The sequence below is a fragment of the Haemaphysalis longicornis genome, unplaced genomic scaffold (assembly GCF_048455015.1).
Source record: "Haemaphysalis longicornis isolate Haplotype H1 unplaced genomic scaffold, Haemaphysalis longicornis Haplotype H1 scaffold_25, whole genome shotgun sequence".
NCBI classification, from domain to species: Eukaryota; Metazoa; Arthropoda; class Arachnida; order Ixodida; family Ixodidae; genus Haemaphysalis; species Haemaphysalis longicornis.
The window spans coordinates 1,521,687-1,542,952 of record NW_027526314.1 but is presented as its reverse complement, the minus strand read 5'-3'; the positions used below and the strand labels follow the sequence as shown (position 1 = coordinate 1,542,952).

General features: G+C 50.0%; 1 protein-coding gene across 1 annotated transcript; it reads right to left on the bottom strand.

Annotated features, from left to right (window-relative positions):
• Positions 1–5,380: 5,380 nt before the first annotated feature.
• LOC144172674 (uncharacterized) lies at positions 5,381–13,447 on the bottom strand. The gene is made up of 3 exons (XM_077701312.1): positions 11,068–13,447; positions 8,935–10,182; positions 5,381–5,410 (listed from the first exon to the last, which is right to left on the bottom strand). Exons 1-3 carry the CDS (start codon positions 12,943–12,945, stop codon positions 5,381–5,383), a joined length of 3,156 nt encoding a protein of 1,051 aa, XP_077557438.1. The 5' UTR covers positions 12,946–13,447.
• Positions 13,448–21,266: the final 7,819 nt, after the last annotated feature.

The following is a 21,266-nucleotide window of genomic DNA, read 5'->3' as shown; positions in this document are numbered from 1 at the left end:
TTCCTGGACCGGTGTTCGGAGACGGCTGTGTAGTAGAATAAACGTCCTACTTCACAAGTACCCAAGGCCCTTACAATATTTAAAAACCCTCATCTGGTGCTTCAGAGAGATCAATCGTGCTTGCGGCATTTGACCAGGCCATTTTTTAAACGTGGCTTGGCCGACACCCTGCGGCTCGCAATGTCTGGAAAAAAGCCCGCGTAGCCACCAAAACAACGCTGGTGAACAGCCACAGGGGCAAGATGGAAATGGAAATCTGGGAAACTTTTTTTTTATTGTCGGGAAGGGTCAACATCCGCAGCCACCCAATGCTCACTGTACCGCGCTTCTATAACTTGTATAGACCAGAATTTTGCCGGCTCGGCCATTTTCTAACGATCGAGGCACCACCTGGCGGGTATTTCTTGGGGACTGCGGGGCGAGCAGACGACATCGCAGTCCTATGCTGTTGGTCCGTGCCGCGCGTGGATATCAGACGTCCAGGCGGCATGGAAAATCGGTAAGTGTCCTTTATTCGGTACATCAGCAGCGACATGTTCAACGGAGCTTTAAAGAGAACGTCCAAAGCGTCTTAGAGCTATCAGATTTTCCCATAAATTCCGTCCCCAACCCGGTAAGGTGGCGGGCCACCCCACAAGCGCTTTGTGCTGACAAGGGTTGCCTGTGAGGCTACGTTTAATCGCGCCAACAGGACGCCCGAATTTTCATCCCCAATTGACGTTTATTTCCTTAATTGTGGGCAGGTTGCTGTCATTGCATTTACTTGGCAATGTGCAGGAGCTACTCTCCGGGCGTGATTACGCCATTGTTTGCTGCACCAACAATCAGTGTTAGAGCAAAGGGCTCATGCAAGAAACGTGTGAAGTGCACCATGGCAAAAGAAATGTCTGCATGGGCGGAATCTATTCGCTGCGAAAATTTCCTGCGCCCCTTGAGTGCCTCCGCGAACTGGTCGTCGTGCTGAATCCGAAAGTCTTCGAACCAAGCAAATTGGCCAGAATACGTACGGTTGTGCGATGCTTTTGGAAGCGCTGTTTATTCACCCTCGTGCTCAATCTCTGTCGCACGTTTCTGCTCTCTGGAGGAGTGTTCTGTTCATCTCATCAACATGAAGCCGAAAAAACTACCCGGACACCAATGCTGCAGCTCGAGTATGCGAAAAAGTTCAGTCGAAAGCGAAATAAAAGCGTCGCGGGGGCGGAGAACGCCTGGTCGTGTCAGCAAATAGCTGTTCGTGGTTCCCACCCGCTGCTGAAACGCTAAAGTAATTTTAAGCAAGCAAACGGCCGTGAAATCTTGGTGTATCAAATAAGTTGTCCCTGTTTGGCAGCAGGAAATAGTGTCATGAGGCGGCAAATATTTCACTTTTATGAGCATATACCTCTACGACCTGCACAGTTAAAGGAGTAATGCCGCGAACCACGTATGGGCTTGCTTATTGCTTGTTTTTACTGCCGGGCCAAGCCCGACTGTGTTATCTGCGTTCCAAGCAAAGCGCGTCTTCCATTCTTTATTTTTATGCCGCACGGGCTATCACATTCAGATAAGCAAACTGTTTCGCCCTAACGTCGCTAGCCCAGAATAATCGTCTGTGATCTACAATGTTCTGGATGTGAATCGACGGTTCCAGAAACACTCGCGCCGAAAGATAAAAAGCCTGCAGAGCAGACACCTCGGCATTCGATTCTGCGAGTTCGCCGACGCACGTCACTTTGTTTACCGTTGTTTCGCCGCCTCTGTATTCTTTTGAGTTGTTAGGGGAGCACAAGTTCGCTCCAATAAAGTTGTTTCTTTTCCAAAACAACTGCGTCGTCCCTGGCTTCGTGACATCTGGTGGAGGTGCGGGGTAGCACCCTTCATGGCCTTGTTAAACAACCAACTCAGTATGAGGTATGGGAGCGCGTATTAAATGTCAACACGTTCGCGCACCGACAGCAGCAAGCCATGCTTAGAAATTTGCACTAACGCGCTCGTGATCGGGGGCCTTCGCTGATTGCGCCAACCCACGTACTTCTCAGCGCATACGTAGGAGTCATATCAGCCCAATAGTTCCTAAGCTGTTTCATGGGAACGCAGGCTTGTTGACAGATGTTTGGTGCTGCAATGTGTCGAACCAACCACGCTTTCAAGATGGTGTGCCAACAATTAACATGTACAATTATATCTATCGGGCACTGAATAAGACTTTTTTACTTAACTGGTCCTTATTCAGTGCCATAATTTACGACGGTTGCATCCGATCCACCTTCCTTCACCGAGACAATATTTTGACACCCTGCACGCCCTATCGGCATCACTTTGAATTTTAACCCAATCAGTGACTAGCCATGACTATATCATGATGATAAGGGGAACCCTTTCTTTATTTATTCCACGCGATTTCCCTCCTCGAGACCTTTAGCTTAATACCCAACAAGCCCTATTGTCGTCACTTTAATTTTTCACTCAATCTATGACTAACCACGACTACCGCATAACTATAACCAGAAAGCATTTTTATATTAGTCCCACGGGATTCCCCTCAACGAGACATTTAATTTGATACCCCAAACACCCTAGCAGGATCATTTGGAATTTTAATCAAATCTGTCTAACCATGACTCTCATGACTGTAAGCAGGACGCATTATTTATATGTCCCACGTGATTCCCCCAATTGAAACCTTGAATTTGATACCCCATTTTCTTTAGCGGCCTAACCTTGAATTTTAACCCAATATAAGACTCGCCATGACTGTCTCATGACTATAACCAGGAAGCATTTTTGTATTTGTCTTACGTGATTCCCCTCATTGAGACCATTAATTTGATACCCAACACATCCTAGTGGCATCAATTTGAATGGTAACCCAAACAATGACTAACCATGACTATCTCATGATATAGCCATACCGCATTTTTGTCCCATGTGATTTCCCTCATCGCAACCTTCAATTTGATGCCCCGCACACCCTAATGGCATTATTTTGAATTTCAACGCAATTTATGACCCATTATGACTATGTCAAATGATAATAATCAGGAACCATTTCTGCATTTGTCTTACGTTATTCCCATCATCGAGACCTTTAATTTCATACGGCACACGCCCTAGCAGTACGAATTTGAATTTTAACCCAATCTTCGACTAGCCATGACTAGGTCATAATATAACCGTAACGCATTTTTGTCCTACGTGATTCCTCCCATCTAGACCATGAATATGATTCCCCACACGTTCTCGTGCACCATTTTGAATATTAACCCAATCTATGACTTTTTATGACTGTCTGATGACTATACACAGGAAGCATTTTTTATTTACCTCGCGTGATTCCGTTAATCGGGACCTTTAACTTAATACGTACCTTACACGCATTAGGTAGATGTTTGAATTTTTACACAATCAATCTCATAATGCCATCATTATTCTGTCTAAATGGGCGTCACCCAGTCAGTTCAGTTGACAACTAATTTCAAACAGCGGTGGGGATAGCCACCGTCTCTTACCCCAAGCGCTCACCTCTTTCTTTTTGACCCTAGCAACTCAAACCATTAACAGAAGCAGGCAAACAACCAGCAAGAAAGCGCCGCCGTGTGCTTTCCCACCACCCTCTCCCACCTTCTTTAATGATCCATCAAGAGGAAAAGGTGCGATAACCATTTTTTAGGGCCTCACCAGTCGACTATTATTCACACGCCCAGCCGCTAAATCAGACCCCTCTCCTACCCCCCTCCCCACCAACCGATCATGCGCATCGCGAATGCTGCCGAACCCGCAGTTAACCTGAATTGTGAGCCCAAAGCGACACATGAAACTTAGCAGCCAACAATAGCTGCCTCCTAGGCTACTCATATGTACTCAGAACTCAAAATGTACTGAAACTCAAAGTGCCCTCAAAACTCAAAATGTACTCGAACTCAAAATGTGCTCAAACTCAAAATGTACTCAAACTCAAAATGTACTAAACTCAAAATGTATTCAAAACTCAAAATGTACTCAAAACTCAAAATGTACTCAAGAATGTTGTCAGTACTCAAAATGTACTCAAACTCAAAATGTACTCAAAACTCAAAATGGACTCAGAACTCACTCGGTCTCTGGCATACTCCAACTCAGTCGGGCTCAAACTCACTCAAGCTGAAACTCACCATGCCACACTAGCCTCGCGCTCACTCAAACTCAAACTCACGTGTGAGTTTGAGTCCAAATGAGTCTGAGTGAGTGGACTCGTGAGTGATGCCGCCGACCTCTGCATTAAGGTAATTGGCTATACTCGGATACAACTCAAGAAAAATGCGGCTTTTCCTCATCAAAGGACCCCCTCCAGCCAATGGTGTCGCCGTATCAACGTGACGTCGCGCTAGACCACCTCCACGCCGCGCTCACGGAAGAAATCACAAAGTATGTTCTTCCACGCTTACGGACTTCTACCAAAATGGCCGCCTCCGCTGTTCGCGTCAAACCGTCGGCGGCGTCGGGCTCTCTGAGGGCGATTTTTAGTGCCGTTCAATCGTATTCCTTGTTTGCGTGTTGTTACGGCTGTTTGTGTTGTGGCGGAACATGCTCGGTAACGACAATCGCTATGGTGATTTTCTTCTGCTTTGTGAGTGATCGGCGTTGCCGGGAAATAGCCGTCGCTGCTGGTGCTGGAATCTGTGTACGCTGTGTGATAGCAAGCGGTCGTCGTCATCCTGTGCGGGCGTTTCTTCTTGAGCGTGAAGTACTTCTCGTTCTGTATACCGTTTAGTCCCGCCTGTGTCTGTACTACCCACCCACCAGTGACTGCGACAGGGGGCGATAACTCCTTGTTTATTTCTCGTAGATTACGCCAGTCGTAAATATTACTGTTGTGCATAGCGCACGACGTTGACTCCATGGAGAGTTGTGCACGGGGCCACTATATTATTTCTATGCACGGGGCAAAACGCAAACAGCGCGACGTCGCGCGCTGCATTTCGTTAGAGCAAATGTCGAGCCGTGTGTCCCAAGTCCATGCCGGGCGCAAGCGTGTTCGCCCAAATTGTGATCAAGTCGCCAAATACAAGAAGCTGAATTTTCGCGTTTTTTTACCGTGAATGCGTACGAGCTGTAGCTTAGCTGCGTGATGTGATTTAATATGCCACCTTTTCTATTTTGATTCTCGGTTACACTGAGGTTCCATTGTTACATGTGTTATTTGCAGCTGGTATGTTTTCGTCGCCTGTTTTTTTTGTTGTTAGAGCGCTTTAAGTTGTTCTTTTGGACAAAAACTTTTGGGAATTAGATATGAATAAAAATCTGGGTCGAGTTTGCATTGTCTATGATAATAAAGATTCCACATGAGTATTACCACTGTAAGTTCAATTTCATTGTCTTGCTTAGGCTTCGTGAATGAGCTGTGCTTCGCGATAGTGACATTTTATGAGCTAGATTTCACCAGTATGACCAGCTGCAACAATGCACATGAAGACATGAAACGCAGCACTGAAATCAAATAAACCACCTTTCAGCTTTTCCTACACGTGCACATTCTTCACGAAACCAAATTCTTGCATCAGAGATGGGCATTATTGAAGCTATGTAGGCACTGCTCGCCTTGTGTTTATGTCACTTAAGTAAGAAGCTGCTGCTGTAATGGTCATCTGCATGCATGTGCTCTAAATTCGAAATAGAGCATTCAGGGTGGAAAACAAGTGAGCATTTCACCCATTCTCCTGGTCGCATCACAAGTGGCTGCTGGAGCGAGAAGCCCGCTGCTACAGCAGTGTTCAACATCGTGGATGCCAAGTCGAATAGTAAGCTGCTGCTTGCTGCAGCGCTGTTGACAACGTAACACGTGCAATGTCTGCACATATATTAGTAGTGTAAATCACAATGACAGCACATGAATTGATGCCAAATTCATAACACGGGCAATGAAGTATGTTTGAAGGGTAACTTAGTGATCTCTACCATAAAACGTTATCTACACTGGTTGATGTAGACTTGTCGGTTGAGTGGATGCATGGAAACACACATATGGTACATACCGCTCCGCTGAAACTGGTCAATGCATATCATTCTTTTCTTGTTATGCAAGATCCAGAATTGGATCATATGTTCAGGAAAAAAATTATTATCTTGCCAAAAATGCACTACATTAAATTATTCCCATACATAGGAGGATTGTTTGAAGCCAACATTGTTTCCTCTTCCCAAACCTTTGGGCATTGTTTTTATTAACGTTGTGCCTCTGCAATTATCCAGTGGCTTAGACAACAGATAAACCCTATTTATCTTAATTCCTGCGTAAGACAGCAGATAGCCAGGTAGAAGGTAAACAGAATCAAAGTAGAAATAAAGCACCGAAGCAACTTTTCTTGTCCTCACTGCTGTTATAAGTCAGATTTGGCCCAGACAGCTAAACCGACAAACTGCTGAATTATGCAGAGGAGGAGGATAAACTTTATTGGGAGCATCGTAATGTGGTGTGGGGCCCTCATTCCAGGACTCCATTCGAGACCCCTGCCGCTACGGCCCTTTCCACCAGCCTAAGCTGGGAATCGAGACCGGAGCTGGACAGCTCCTTCTCCCACTGCTCATGGGAAGGGTGCGCGATTCTTGGAATTTTGGGGTTTGCCGAACACTCCCATACCATATGGTACAGGGTGCCCGGGGAAGCGCAAAATTTGCACAGCTGGAAGTACTGAGTGGGATGGAGCAAGTGAACTTTTGACGGATGAGGAAACGTATTTGTTTGAAGGAGCCGGAGGCAGTGCTCCTGCTCTTTGGTTAGGGATGCATGACCGGGGGGATATATCATTCTTTGGCACTTATAGTACCCCGTTATGTCCTGATACGTAACCAAAGGACACGCAGTCTCTAACCTACACCCTCGTGTCGCCTGGCGGGATAGATCTCGGGCGATGTCATGGGCGGTCGTGTTGCCCTTGAGGGTTGAGTGGGCTGGCGTCCAAATAATCTTTACTTTTCTTTCGGGTGGCTTTTGCAGCAAGATGTTCAGAGCCGTTTTGGAAATTCTACCACGAAGGAAGTTTCGGCAAGCCTGTGCGAGTCCGTAATAACGGTATCCGCATTTGTCTGGGAGATGGCCAGAGCAATGGCCGCTTCCTCTGCCTGGGTAGTGGTTGTGAAGGGCAAGGTGATGCTGGTGAGGTGGTTCTCTGTTGAAGTAACCACGGCGGTCATGGCTCCTGTTGCGACTGGCCACCCGAGCGCAGTCACCGGTGTAGCGATGTTGCCTTGCTCCGTCCGCTATCGACGCGGCGCAGAGCAGAGCGACGAAGTCCTCGAGCCGACGAAGAGTTGAAGTAACATTTATATACAGTATTTACAGGGTAAGCAAACGTTACATCATTCGCACAAAGGCGACAGCACCCTTTCACTCGGTGCTTCCGAAGAGACTGGTGCGGGAGAGAAGCCGCCGAGGAATGCCGATGATGAGAGCCTCCGGGCTTCTTTTATAGCCCGGGAGTTCGTTGTGGCCCCAAGAAGTTCGAAATGCTCCAATCAGGGCTCTCGCTGCCTGAAGTTTGAATTCCGACGACTGGTAGCGAAGCGGTGAGTCAGCTGCGCCGCCAATGGGGAAAGGGAGAGCGATGCCACCGCCGTCTCCGTGACCTCGCCTCCGGGCGTAGCGACATGCCCTTGTTTGGGTCGTTCTCCGCTGAGGGATTCGGCCGCGCCGCAGCGTTTCGAGATGCAGGATTCGGCCGCGCCGCAGCGACGAAAGGGAGAGGCGTGACTCAGCCTCGCTGTCGGCGCGTCGCCTCGTGCAACGCCTGTGGGCCAGGCGCTCTGGCACAACAGCACCCCCGCCGCCAGACAATGCGCCGTGAAGACGAGCTGCCTCCACGTGGCTCGGATGCTGGGCGCGCTCGTTCGCCAGGCTCATCCAGGTACACCTCCAGTGCCCCAGGAAAAGGGCGACTCCACCAGGTCCCTCTCCACGAACGGGTACCGCCTGCCAGGTCCGGATCGCAGGTACCTCGCCGTGCTGCCCAGGTGTCTCGACCAGCTTCGTCCGGCTCTTTCGGTTCTGTCCTCGGCCCCGGTGCTCATCGTTCTGGAGCTTGCAAAGAACCGACCGACAACAGACAACACCAAGCGCAGGCAAGCACCCTCTGTCCTCTGTCAGAACACCAGACTCTAAAACGTGACAAACTCTCCTAGCTAAGTGTCTATCCCCAATTTGGACCCTCTACTCCAAGAGACCCATGCGGGACGTAAAACTCTTAAAGGAAGAACTCACACTTAAGTGTCAAAATTAACACACGACATTAAATGATAACTAAGGTTGATTACTTGAAATCACGCGGTGCGGAAATAATCAACTGAGGCAGCAAATGAGGGCAATAATTTTGCTCCCATCTACCTGCTAAGATAAAAGCTGCTCACGAAGAGGCGAAATGAAAGACACTGGGAGGATGAACGCAGCCTTACTTAGAACTCACGGCTTAGTGCGTCTGCGTTAGCGTTCAACTTTCCTTTCTTGTAGCGAACAACAAGATTGTGCTGCTGGAGTATCATACTCCACCTTAGCAAACGACCGCTTTTAGAGGACATGTTATTTAGCCAGGTTAGCGGGCAATGATCAGTTTCCACAACAAACTGGGAACCGGCTACATAGCACGCCAGCTTCTTTACTGCCCACACGACGCAGCCACATTCCTTTTCGGATGTGCTGTACGCCTCTTCCTTGCAAGTTAGCTTGCGGCTTAAGTACAAAACTGGTCGTTCCCGGCCATTCGCATCCTCTTAGCATAGTACAGCTCCCATGCCACGATCGCTCGCATCGCACTGAATCACGAAACCCTTCGAAAAGTCGGGGGCCATTAGGACTGGCTCCTCGCTCAGTGCTCGTTTGAGCGTTTGAAACGCGTCCTCCTTCTTGGTGTCCCATGCCACCTTTACTGGCTCAGTATTTCTGAGAGCGTCAGTTAAAGGACTAGCGAGTGTGGAGTAATCTCTCACATAATGCTGGTAATATCCAGCCAAACCCAAAAAAGCCCTTATCTCGGACTTAGTCGTTGGTCGGCGATAGTTTAGAACCGCGGCTACTTTGATTTCCGACGGTCTGCGTCGGCCGCGCCCCACTACATGTCCTAGGTACGTCACTTCGGCGCAACCTAGGTGACAGTTCGACGGTTTGACTGTGAGGCCGGCTTCTTTGATCCTGCTCAGCACGACTCGTAAGTGCTCTACATGCTCCTCCCATGTGTTCGAAAAGATGGCGACATCATCGAGGTAAGGGAGCGCGTACTCTGAGAGGCCGCGAAGTACATGATCCATTAGTTTCGAAAAGCAATACGGCGCGTTCTTGAGACCGAAGCTCAACATGACGGGACGGAAGGTTCCGAACGGGGAAACGAACGCAGCGTATCTGCTGGCACGCTCAGAGAGGGGCACTTGCCAATAGCCTCGTACGAGGTCTAGTGTGGAAATGTAATTCGCCTTGGATACGGTCTCCACCCGCTCCTCGAGGTTCGGAATCGGATACGTCTGGTCTCGGGTTATCGCGTTGAGGCGCCGGTAATCGACGCACGGCCTGGGGTCCTTTCCAGGTACTTGAACCAGTATTAGAGGGGAGGTGCAATCGCTCTCACTCGGCACAATGACCCCAAGGTCACACATGCGCTTGATCTCGTCCGCCATAATCTGTTTCTGTACGGGAGAACATCGGTACGGCTTGCTACGAACCGGCTCGTCCCGCGTTAACTCAATGTCATGCTCGATTATCGTAGTCTTTCCGGGCCGATCAGAGAAAACATCCTCAAACTCGAAAATTATCTTCTCCAAGTCCTTCTTTTGCGCTTCGCTTAGAGAGGGTTCTAACCTCACTTGCTCCCGCAGGAGATCCGAAGTGCCTTCCTTCAGGTCCGCAGAGGTCAGAATATCTGCGCCTTCCTCATCCTCGGCATTCAAAGCTATGTTCACCACAGCATGACGCTGAATGTAGGGTTTCATCAAATTGCTGTGGTAGATTTTGTTCTGCCGTTTGCCTAGCTTCACTTCGTAGTTTGTGTCAGATAGCTTCGACACTACTTTTGCTGGCCCCTCCCAATGAACTTCTAGCTTATTTTTCTTCGAAGGGCCCAGCAGCATCACTAGGTTACCCACTTCGAACGTACGCTTCCTAGCCGACTTGTCGTAGTACGCCTTCGACAATGCTTGTGCCGCCTTCATGTGGCTCTCAACAAGGTCTTTACTTTTCCCGAGCCTCTGCAGTAGATTAAGAACGTACTCCACCACGTTTGGATCCTCACTGTAACCTTCCCAAGACTCGCGCAGCATTCGCAGCGGGGTTCTGAGACTCCGGCCGTACACCAGCTCCGCAGGGCTAAACCCCGTACTTTCGTGTGGAGCAGACCTCAAAGCGAACATAGCGGCAGGTACGCATGCTTCCCAATCGCGTTTTCGCTCAAAGCAGAGGGCTCGCAGTATTCGCTTTAACACTGAGTGCATTCGCTCCACTGGGTTGGATTGCGGGTGATAGATAGAGCTGTGCACCACTTTGATCCCGCACCTTTCAAAAAAAGTCGAGGTTAGGCAGCTAGTGAAGACGCTACCGTTGTCGCACTGAATTTCAGCAGGAAATCCGACACGAGCGAATATTGAAAGGAGCGCGTCAACCACTTGAGGAGAATTGAGCTCTCTGAGTGGCACTGCTTCCGGGAACTTTGTCGCGACACAAAGGGCCGTTAGAATGTACCTACAACCGTTCTCGGACTCAGGCAGAGGCCCAACAATGTCGATCACCAGCCGACGGAATGGTTCAGTTATGACTGGTACCAACTTCATAGGCGCCTTCCACTTATCCGTACTCTTGCCGACCCTTTGGCATGTGTCGCAAGAGCGCACAAAGCCTTCGATGTCTTTCCAGCATTTAGGCCAGTAGTACTCTAGCGCAAGTCGAGCTTTTGTCTTTTTCAGACCGAGGTGCCCTGCCCACGCGTTTTCGTGCGCGAGTTCCAGTAGCTGACGGCGATACTTTTCCGGGATCAAAAGCTGCTCGTACTTCTGACCCTTTGCATCCGTGTAACTGCGGTACCACAAGCCGGACTTCTCATGAAATGAAACGTTCTTTTTCTTTGCGCCCCGTTTCACGTTCTCCAGCAAGGCTTTTATCGAGCTATCATTTTGCTGTTCTCGAATGAACGTTGCTCGATCCACCTTGATTAACTCCTGCCAGCTGTCGGAGACTGGGGACAACGTATCGTTCGCCTCACACGGCGCCGCCGCTTCGGTTTCTCCGCCGAAAGGGGTGACGCAATCCGCTTCGGCCGCTGGCGGTTCAACCAACCTATCGTGAGAGTGTGCGGTCGGCTCGCAGCTCGGGCTACATTTCTCCCCCGCCTTTACCGTTTCGCTCGCTGGGGTAGTGTCAAGTTCCTGGGAGAGCTTCCGCGCCTGCGATCTCGTGAGTGCCATGCACGCCAAACTGGTAAAGAACGATTTTCCCTGTTCTTTGAGCAGTTGCTCCGAGCTATTAGAGAAGAGATAAGGAAAATGCTCGGGGAGCGCTGCGGACACGGCCGCCTCGGTGTTAAGCTTACCAAAACCGCCTTCAATGACGACCCTCGCAATCGGCAAGCAAACGCTCTGCTCCTCGGCAACTTGCCTTATCCACGCGCATTCTCCTGTGCAGTCGTTTGGAGAAACTAGTGACGGGTGGACTACGTCCATAGTTGCTGCGGAGTCTCGGAGTGCTCTGCACTTCTTGCCGTTCACGTTTATCTCCTGCATGTAGGGCTCGAGCAACCGCATGTTCTTTTCGGTTTCTCGGATCGTAGCGAATGCAACCTTCTGTTTACAGTTTGCCGCGATGTGCCCTTCCTTTTTGCAGTTGTAGCAGATTATCTGCTTCCGCGACTCAAATGCCCGGGCGGCATCCGCGCGCTGCTTAGCATCGCTGTTCGATTTTCGAGACTCATCTATGCCTTCCCCAACAGTTTCTTTCGTAGGAGGTGAGTCTTTTCGAAAACTGCGACGCGCTAGCTGTTTCCCTTCTTCAGGCTTCTTCCTAAAAGCGTCCTTACCGTCCGCTTTTTCAATGCGCACCGCCTTATAATGCAACTTTCGGCGGGCGTAGTACACCTCAGCTAACTCTGCTGCCTTGTTAAGCTTTACTTCTTGGAGCTTATCCTGCAGCCACAACCTGACGTCGTCTTCGACGCAGCGGTAGAATTGCTCAAGCGCTATGCACTCAACCACTTTGTCGCGGTCGTCATAGGCTTCCTCGCCTTTGAGCCACTCAATTAGGTCAGCCTTCAGACGAAATGCGAAGTCTATATGCGACTCATTGCCCTTTTTCGCAAACCGAAACCTCTGCCGGAAAGCCTCAGGCGACAACCTGTATTTCCTCAAAAGAGCCTCTTTGACCTCGTCGTAGCTCTCAAAGGCCTCCCTCGACAGGCACGTTATCACGTCCGATGCCTCTCCAGGAAGCAGGGCTAACAGGTTTTGCGCCCACAGAGACCGTTCGATATCGTTTCGCTCACAAACGTGCTCAAACTTAACGAGGTACTTCGCCATGTCCTCGCCAATAACGAACGGAGGCAGTTGGTCCCGAATTCTCGGACCGTTCGCAGGAGCCGTTGGAGAAGCTACGCTAGGCGCCGGCGAGCCCTGCCGGAACTCTAACCGCTTCAACTCGAGCTGCCTTACGGCTTCCCGTTCCTGTCTTTCGGCTTCCTCCCTGCGTTCCTGTCTTTCGGCTTCCTCCCGGCGTTCCCGCCTTTCCGCCTCCTCGCGCTCACGGCGCTCTTTCTTTTCGGCTTCCTCGCGTTCGCGGAGCTCTTTCTTTTCGGCTTCCTCGCGCTCACGGCGCTCTTTGATTTCAGCCTTGGCCTCATTGACTTCCTCAGCCGTTACGTTCTCCTTCCGCATGATCTCAAGGATCGCATGCTTCCGTTTCGCACGGCCTAAGTCAAGGCTCAGCTCCTCGCAAATTTCGATGAGTTCCTTCACTTTAAGGTCCTCCATCGTTTGCACTGGCCTCTTGCTGCTTACCCGCGTTAGAATTCCCTTGCCGCTCCTATACTATCGAGCTACTAGTAAGGCACGCGCAAGTAATTCTCTACGCTCTTTTGTTTACCTCTCGGCACTAGCTTTGGTTTCAAAGCACTTGCTCTAGGCTTGAAACACTCAAAGCTATATACAGTGCTTCACCCAGCCCTTCTCTAAACTACCATAACCTGTGCTAGAGAAGTCTGGTGAACTGAGAGAAAACGTCGAGCGCTTACCACACCAGGTAGTAGCCGTTGCCGGTCGATCCCGCAGCTGCCATCCACTGTTGCGACTGGCCACCCGAGCGCAGTCACCGGTGTAGCGATGTTGCCTTGCTCCGTCCGCTATCGACGCGGCGCAGAGCAGAGCGACGAAGTCCTCGAGCCGACGAAGAGTTGAAGTAACATTTATATACAGTATTTACAGGGTAAGCAAACGTTACATCATTCGCACAAAGGCGACAGCACCCTTTCACTCGGTGCTTCCGAAGAGACTGGTGCGGGAGAGAAGCCGCCGAGGAATGCCGACGATGAGAGCCTCCGGGCTTCTTTTATAGCCCGGGAGTTCGTTGTGGCCCCAAGAAGTTCGAAATGCTCCAATCAGGGCTCTCGCTGCCTGAAGTTTGAATTCCGACGACTGGTAGCGAAGCGGTGAGTCAGCTGCGCCGCCAATGGGGAAAGGGAGAGCGATGCCGCCGCCGTCTCCGTGACCTCGCCTCCGGGCGTAGCGACATGCCCTTGTTTGGGTCGTTCTCCGCTGAGGGATTCGGCCGCGCCGCAGCGTTTCGAGATGCAGGATTCGGCCGCGCCGCAGCGACGAAAGGGAGAGGCGTGACTCAGCCTCGCTGTCGGCGCGTCGCCTCGTGCAACGCCTGTGGGCCAGGCGCTCTGGCACAACACTCCCCTTCTGGCGTAGTCGGCGGCGTCGGTGTAAACCGTGCGGTCTCGGTCCCTGTGTCGAGCAAATGAAATGAGCACTAAGAGACTGAAGCAGATTTATTTGTTCTTAACGCTCTATCAGAAGACAACTTGGCTCAGCCAGCCAGACGGGCACACAATGTTCAGTTACATGCTTTCATGTAGGCATTTTATTTGCAACTGCTTCTGCATCCCATACATGCATAAGTATCCAAACAATGTAAAAAACTTGCAGTGAAAACTCGGACTAGTGTATTGTCCTGTAGGTGAAACTTGCCTTTATCGACACTAACATAGTGTCGCACAAGGAGCCCTAACGCCACACACCGCAGAAGTGATTCTGCTCGAACTGAATTTGTGAACTCGCTTGACTCAGCTTGCACACACCTCATGCTATACATGCGATAGTCATCCTCCCCGTGCAGCAAAAACTAAACTATCGCACAGTACAAGCGTGGCCTTGCTTCCAGAAAATAGTTTGGAACGGTGGGGGTTCTCTTTAGCTCGAGATGTACGATTTTCTTTTATGGATACAGCTGCCATGCAGTATCCTGTCACGACTGAACTTATTCGGCTGAATTCCTGCCCCACACTAGCAACAAATGAGATCGGAAACCAAGCACTTCAACAGCCTTTTCTTGTTCTCATAGTTACATATCAAGGCAATAAACCATGAACCAGCACCACACATCACACCGCTCCATTCACTACACAAATTGAGATCATAACCCAATTGTTGAAATAGCTTCTGCCGCCCTCATTGTTATACTGGAAGATAACTGTTGAGTCTACGACACAGCAGACAACACTGAGTAATGACAAATGAGATTGCAAGCCAAACATTGCAATGGCCTCTTCTGATTCTCGTAGCTACATATCAAAGCAATCAACCCTGAGCAAGTTACGCACCACACACAGGCTGCTCAGTTAACTCCAGAAATAAGTCTGAATAAAGCACACAAACAGCACATCTGGTCTTCTCTGCTGTCTGAAGGAGTTTCTTGCTCCTGCAGCTATGGAAACACAGGTATTTAAGCTAAATGCCGCACTCCGCACTAATTGAACGAGGCAAAGGCGGCACTGGCGAATAGGTCGCAGCCTTACACATCTTGAAAGGACTTGATAGCCGATAGGTCACTGTCAGAGTCCATGTCGTCTTCACCCAGATGTGTTATAATAGGTTGAACATGCGCACTTGCTTCACCATCTCCTCTGAACTTTGTTTCAGTGTTGATCACATGCCCAGTGCTGTTCGCCCAGTGCTGAGCTGTTACCTTGGCAACTTCTTCCCTCAGGAGCACCTTTACATCTGCCAGCTTAAATGTGGCATTTCTTGCTGCGACGCCTCGCTTCATCTGTGCCCATATGCGCTCAATTGGACTGATCTCAGATTGGTAGAGCTCCTGAATACATCCGGTCCTTTCAGTTGCACCGTCAGTACGATACCTGATGTACCGTGTCTTAACAGAGGCCACAAGGCTGAGGAGCTCCTTTTTAAGCGTTTTGTTTTCATCCCAAGCAGGTCCTTCGGACGTCACCCACTCCTGAACAACATTTTTGCGCGAAGTCAACGTAGGCACTGCTTCTTGCAGCCACGAGTGGTACGAGGCATTGTCCATGACAATTACACTACCGTGAGGCAGTTGTGGCAAAACGGCCCCAAACCACCTTTCAAAGCGGGTGTCGTCCGTCTCCTCGTGGTAGTCGCTGGTCTTCGTGCCCTGAAAGATGTCCAGGCACCCACCGACGAAGCCACCCTCACTGTCGATGTGCGTTACAATCCGGCGCTATCCTTTCCATGACGGCTGCTTCAAACCTGTCGTCAGACCACGCATGAAGGCGTCGTGGTGGGAAGCAACCGTCGTGTCCGTCAAACAGTCGATATCGTGTGTCCCGCATTCACCCAGGTTTCATCAAAGTAGAACATTTTTAGATCTTCAATGCTGTACCTGGCGATGTCGTAGAGGTACTTCTGCTGCCACGCGACAATGTCGTGCCGCTCGATCAGGAGCGAGTTCCGGCCCCTCTTCTCATACCTGAACCCGATGTCATTCAGCAGGCGGCGCACAGTCCATGGCTTGAGAGGAGTAACATCGCCGCTAGCGCTGACATCCGCAGCAATTGCCTTCACTGTCGGGATCCCATTGCGGCGAAAAAGGCGATGCACGGACGACCGCAATGCGCACTTCGTGAAGTCGTCGTACACTTCTGTGCGTTGTCTCTTTCCACCGCATCGCGGGCGCTTACGGCAGGGCGTCGCAAGATTGCTATCGTTATTTTTCATCTCCTCCTTCACGTCCATCACCAAACTCACGCTGATTCCAAGAAGATCGTTTCTTCAACGCTGCGCTCTGGGTGTAGATGCCGCAGGCGAACGTACGCGTTCCGGATAATCTCCCGTCCGCACCTGCAGATGACACGGCCGCTTTTCTTTTCCTTGTACCATTGGCGTGGCGAGGATAGGAACGCACCACAATCCTCACTCGAGAACGACAACGCACACTCACTGTCACCACAGAACAGGGACTGTCACTCAGACGCGACTTCTTCGGGCTCCAAACCAGAAAAGGGAACCGGCAATGCATAAAACCAGAAGCATGCGGTTGAGGAAAAACCCGGAAGAGCAGAAATTTACCATCAGCAATAAAATTGAAACTCACTACTCCGGCTGACGAATAAGTTCTTTGACGCGTTGCATTATATTGGCAAATAAGGAATTTTTAGCTAAGGTTTTTATCTCGGCTCTAAATGAAGGCATCCTGAAGAATTACTTTTCGGCGCGGACTCACTCAGAAAAGCTTGGCTCCCAGCGCTGCCTGCAGGTGCAAGGCGGTCGGCCGCGACGTCACTTTGATAGAGCGATACCATTGGCTGGAAGGGGGTAGAGGAAGAGGGGGGGATTGGGCCGCGCCCCTTTTTTCTTGACTTGTATCCGAGTATAGTAAGTATGCTTCATCGCAGATTACAACAAACGTGTTTTGTTTCGTGCACTCCGTGGACTGCGTCCGGCTTTGCAGGTCATCGATCTTCACAGAGTGGAAGGGCACTAATTTTTTATTCTTGTTTTTTTTTTTCATGAGCGTTTGTGAGGCAGTCAAGAACAGTTTCTTTGACATTTCAGTTTTTTTTGTCGAGAGCCTTTTCTTATGGAGGCTTTTTTTCATATTTCGTGGTTCAGAAGTTTGGGAGTAGCCGCCAGACCGCAGGGACGGACGGAACCCTCTTTGAGGCAGCGAAGGGCTCCTCCAAAGTACAGTCGTCTTGTCGATGAGGACGAGGACAGGACTCGAGTATCCAAACTAGTGACAGAGCTGTGCTCCATGTAGCCCAAAAATACTCTCTTGCTGCAGTTTCCTATGCCCTTGCTCTGTTCAATTTTTGGGAGTCCTTTCACTGGGCCTCGGTGCTTCCTGATAACGTTCCCGGGTCGCCAGATATCCCGCCGGACGGCGGGATATCTGGCGGCGAAGTGCACCGGCGAAGTGCACTGGCGTCGCCAGATATCCCGCCGGAAGCCCCGGCTCGTAGCACAGTCCGCTATTTCTGCGGCCACACGGAAACACTGCCCCTTCAGCTGCTCGTAATGACGGAGCGTCGCTCATGATTTCGATCTGCGGTCATAGAATCGGCCAGAGTACCACAGAGAATCACCGCACTCCGCTTCTGCTCTGCCGAGTTCAGATAGAGACTCAGATCCAGCGTCTAGCGTTAGGGACGTTTGGGTACACGTAGGTAGCCACAGCGCTGCACGTGATGCGGGTGTCCATAGTAGGGTGCCATTGTTTGGCCTATATGTCGTAACGTTCCACAAACGACACCATCGTGGTGCCCTCAAAGACCCTATTACGTATACATGCTCCCTTCAAGCAGCGCAGAAGCGAAGTTGGTCCTCGGGAAAGATAACCCACCGGGGTGGCTCAGTGGCTAAGGCGTTGCGCTGCTGAGCACAAGGTCGCAGGTGCGATTCCCTGCCGTGGTTGGAGCTTTTATGATGGTGGCGAAAAGCAAAAACACCCGTGCGTACGAGACTTCGGCGCACGTTGAAGATCCCCAGGTGGCCGAAATTAATCCGGAGCCCTCCACTACGGTGCGCCTCATCGCCTGCATTGCGTGGGGGTGTTAAGCCCTACAATCAATCAATCAATCAATCAATCAATCAATCAATCAATCAATCAATCAATCAATCAATCAATCAATCAATCAACCAACCAACCAATCAATCAATCAATCAATCAATCAATCAATCAGGAAGGATAATGGGGAGCTGGGACCAGCGGAACTTGCACACGTCCCGGCTCTCCACCGAGCTTCCTACAGATTTATACCCTAAATGCTCGTTAAAATCAAACTCCAAATGGACGCCACCTCAGTTCGAATTAATGGAAGTTCAAACTAACGAGTAAAGCACGAAAGTGATACAATGCGATTGTGGAGCAGTAGAGTATGTCAGAAATTGAATATTTGATAAACGCCGCGATTGAAACCTGCTTCTAGTGCTTGAAGGCGAAAGCTAGAACTCGTTCTTCGAAGGAACTACTGCAGCGAAAGGCCTCCTTTTCGCGTACTCCAAAACTAAAGAAAACACAGGTAGTCTTCAATCCGGTCGTTACTACAGGAGTGATGGCCGCACTGGTGAATCCTCAACCACCTCCTCTAGGTCACCGGCAGCGACAGGTTCTACGCTTCTGGCCTCAGAAATGATGCCATCTGTCATCCCGCCCCATCCACCGAACTCCTGTCTCCATCTACGTAGTCCGTGAAGAAACTCCTTCGAATACATCCGCTACGGGAGTTTCAGATTGCTTTGACCCAATTTAATTTTTCTCTTTGTTTTTATCTCCTTTCTCGACGCGACGTAGCCTCGTGTGTAGCCAGCGGGGACGTTTTCCTAGCCGTGCACCAGGGCCCAAGCTGAAGGAGCGGCGGCACGTAGTTCCAAGTATCCGTGGCGGAGTCCCCTCGCGTTCGAATTTACGGGGTTTCAACAAGTGTGCTTCTATGGAAACTTTGCCGGACCAAATTGTGGAGTTGAAATTATACATAAATTCCAATTACGAGCTTTCACTGTATATGGATATATACACATTTTTAATAGAAGGAGAAAGAAAAGAAGACCAAATTGTAGCGCAGCCAGATGACGATGAGAAGATCACACGGGGTTTTGTTTCAATTCACGGTCTCGTAATACAAGTCCTGAGAGAGAGGTCCTCGCGAAGAACACGACGGCCGGCTTCATGACCGCCATCTCTACGCTTGCTTCAAAGGATTGGGGCGGCACTTGGGAAACAACGGGATGATCTGGCTTAAGGTGTCCTCCTAGATTCATCACGTTGCCGTCACAACCGGTTGTGAAATTTGGTACAAAATGCCGTCGCAAAGGACCCGTTGCATGTGATGAGGTTGTGGATTCTGAGGGTTTCTGCTAGGGTGTCGATGTTCTGCATATAGTTTCTGAAAAGGTTGTTGTTGTCTTATAGCAGTTTTATAAACCTGTAAATGGCAGAGGGCTTGAACTGACTTGGGTAGATTACCTTGGCAAACTTGAAGAACGGTCGCGGGTCCTTGCGAAAGAAGTGGATGTCGAACATGGCTTGTGGATCTGGCGGTGTTGGGAAGTCTTTGTTCAGGCGTGGATGTATTCAAATTCGGGAACAGAAATATGGGATTCTGAACGCGACAGGAATTCCACGGCCAGTGAGCGCGAGGACTCGCAGCAGCAAGAGCGAAGCAGCAGGACCACATCATCCAAGGTGTTCACGCACGCTGTCTTGATGCGCCGATGGGGCTGTTCCCTATTCATCATGCTGAACACAACCTTCGACGTGCTCATCCGGTCCAGGTGCGAGGGAATCACTGCTACTTCCGGCAGCACGAGTTCGGGCAGGCCTCGGGGGTCAGCGCCCGCATTCATCTGGCATTCTGCCCAGGTTATGCCTCATTCACTGGTGGGCTCCTGCTCGGCCTCAGCCATGGTATGGTGCGATGTGATGGGATGTGATGTGATGCGATGTGAAGATGATCGCGATCATGACGCCCTCGATGTTTCCGGCGCGTACCGACGGGGAATTGGCCAAGGCGAAATCATTTGGTGTACTCAGTTTGTACCTGAAAGGAGTAACTTATTTAAAAGGCGTGAAATTAAAGTCCACTGTCATAAAACCCGAATTTTATACAAACATTATTGACTACTTAGCCGTTCAAGTGACTAGTAGCAGAAAGGTGAGGTTTAATATAATTACCAGCGTCCTTTATTGCCTAATTCAAATTTTTTTGCCACGAAAGGTAAGATGGATGGAAAGGGTCAGCCCCCTACGATCAATCAGCTCCTTCAAATGCCTCTGTATAGCTGCCGATAAGCGACAGCACTGACACTGGCGAGCATTCTACCCGAACATTAAATGCATGCACTCCTCGTATCATGACAAAGCGTCTGAAGGAGTAGCATCTAGATACAAGAATTTGGTGATGCTAAAAGAAAAAATTAGTGCCCTTCCACACTGTGAAGAAGGGTGACCTGCAAAGCTCGAAGCAGTCCACGGAGTGCGCGAAACAAAACATGTTTAGCGTAATTTGCGATGGAGCATACTTTCTAGCCGATTAGCTGAATGAACCTCTGAAGGATATAAGCTTTGTTCTTGCAAATAAGCATGGAACTGCCTGTGTCCCTCTCGCATCGTATGCATCTTACTGTTTGTGTAAGGCCGGGTTGAGACTGTTGCCGCAACTGTCGTACTAACTTTAAAGAATGACGTCATTTCACGTCTCAGCCAACCGAACTGCATGACATGCCAGTTTTTACGTCCATAGATCACGACACGGCTTTTGCGTCGGTAGTCTGAACATAGCCTAACACCCAAAGACAATCCGCTCTACCACTAAGGACTCCGGACAGGTGCCTTTTGGCCGCTTAACGTCCGCATTTAAACTTCGCACCTGCACAACGGACATGTCATCCATCAGTACGGGCATGAAACTTAGAGCAGCGCGTGCACGCCCCTCCTCCTCCCTCCCACTATTCTCCACTACAAACCTACGCACGCATTAACCGGCAACCGGTCATGTGCGCGTGCTTAGAAATGACAGACACCATCGAAAATATCCCCTGAAAGCCCTCTGAAGAAGTGATATTGGCACATGCCGTAGTTCCAAGATGGCAAGTTTCTGTTCATCCGAGAGGGATTCGCCGCTACTCGACGAGCTTAACTTGAGGCGGTAACGGCGGCGCCAGCAGCTTTACGTTGTTTTTGCGCCCATTCGCGCTTGTGTTCTGGCCAACGCTTCAAATCTTGCTCTTCTTTCTCCAACGAACAGCATGCATCTAACCCATAAAGATTTAAAAGCTGGAAGCCCTTAAGCTCTATTCTCGCGTACAAACATGCG

Bases quoted from the DNA above. Each gene is read 5' to 3' on its own strand.
- LOC144172674 (XM_077701312.1), bottom strand. From the start codon at position 12,945: ATGGAGGACCTTAAAGTGAAGGAACTCATCGAAATTTGCGAGGAGCTG. The intron at 10,183-11,067 runs GTGAAACGGGGC...AATCTACTGCAG, and splicing joins TAAAAGCCTTGCTGGAGAAC to AGGCTCGGGAAAAGTAAAGA. The intron at 5,411-8,934 runs GTGAGAGATTAC...GCATTGTTGCAG, and splicing joins CTGGATATTACCAGCATTAT to CTGGTCATACTGGTGAAATC.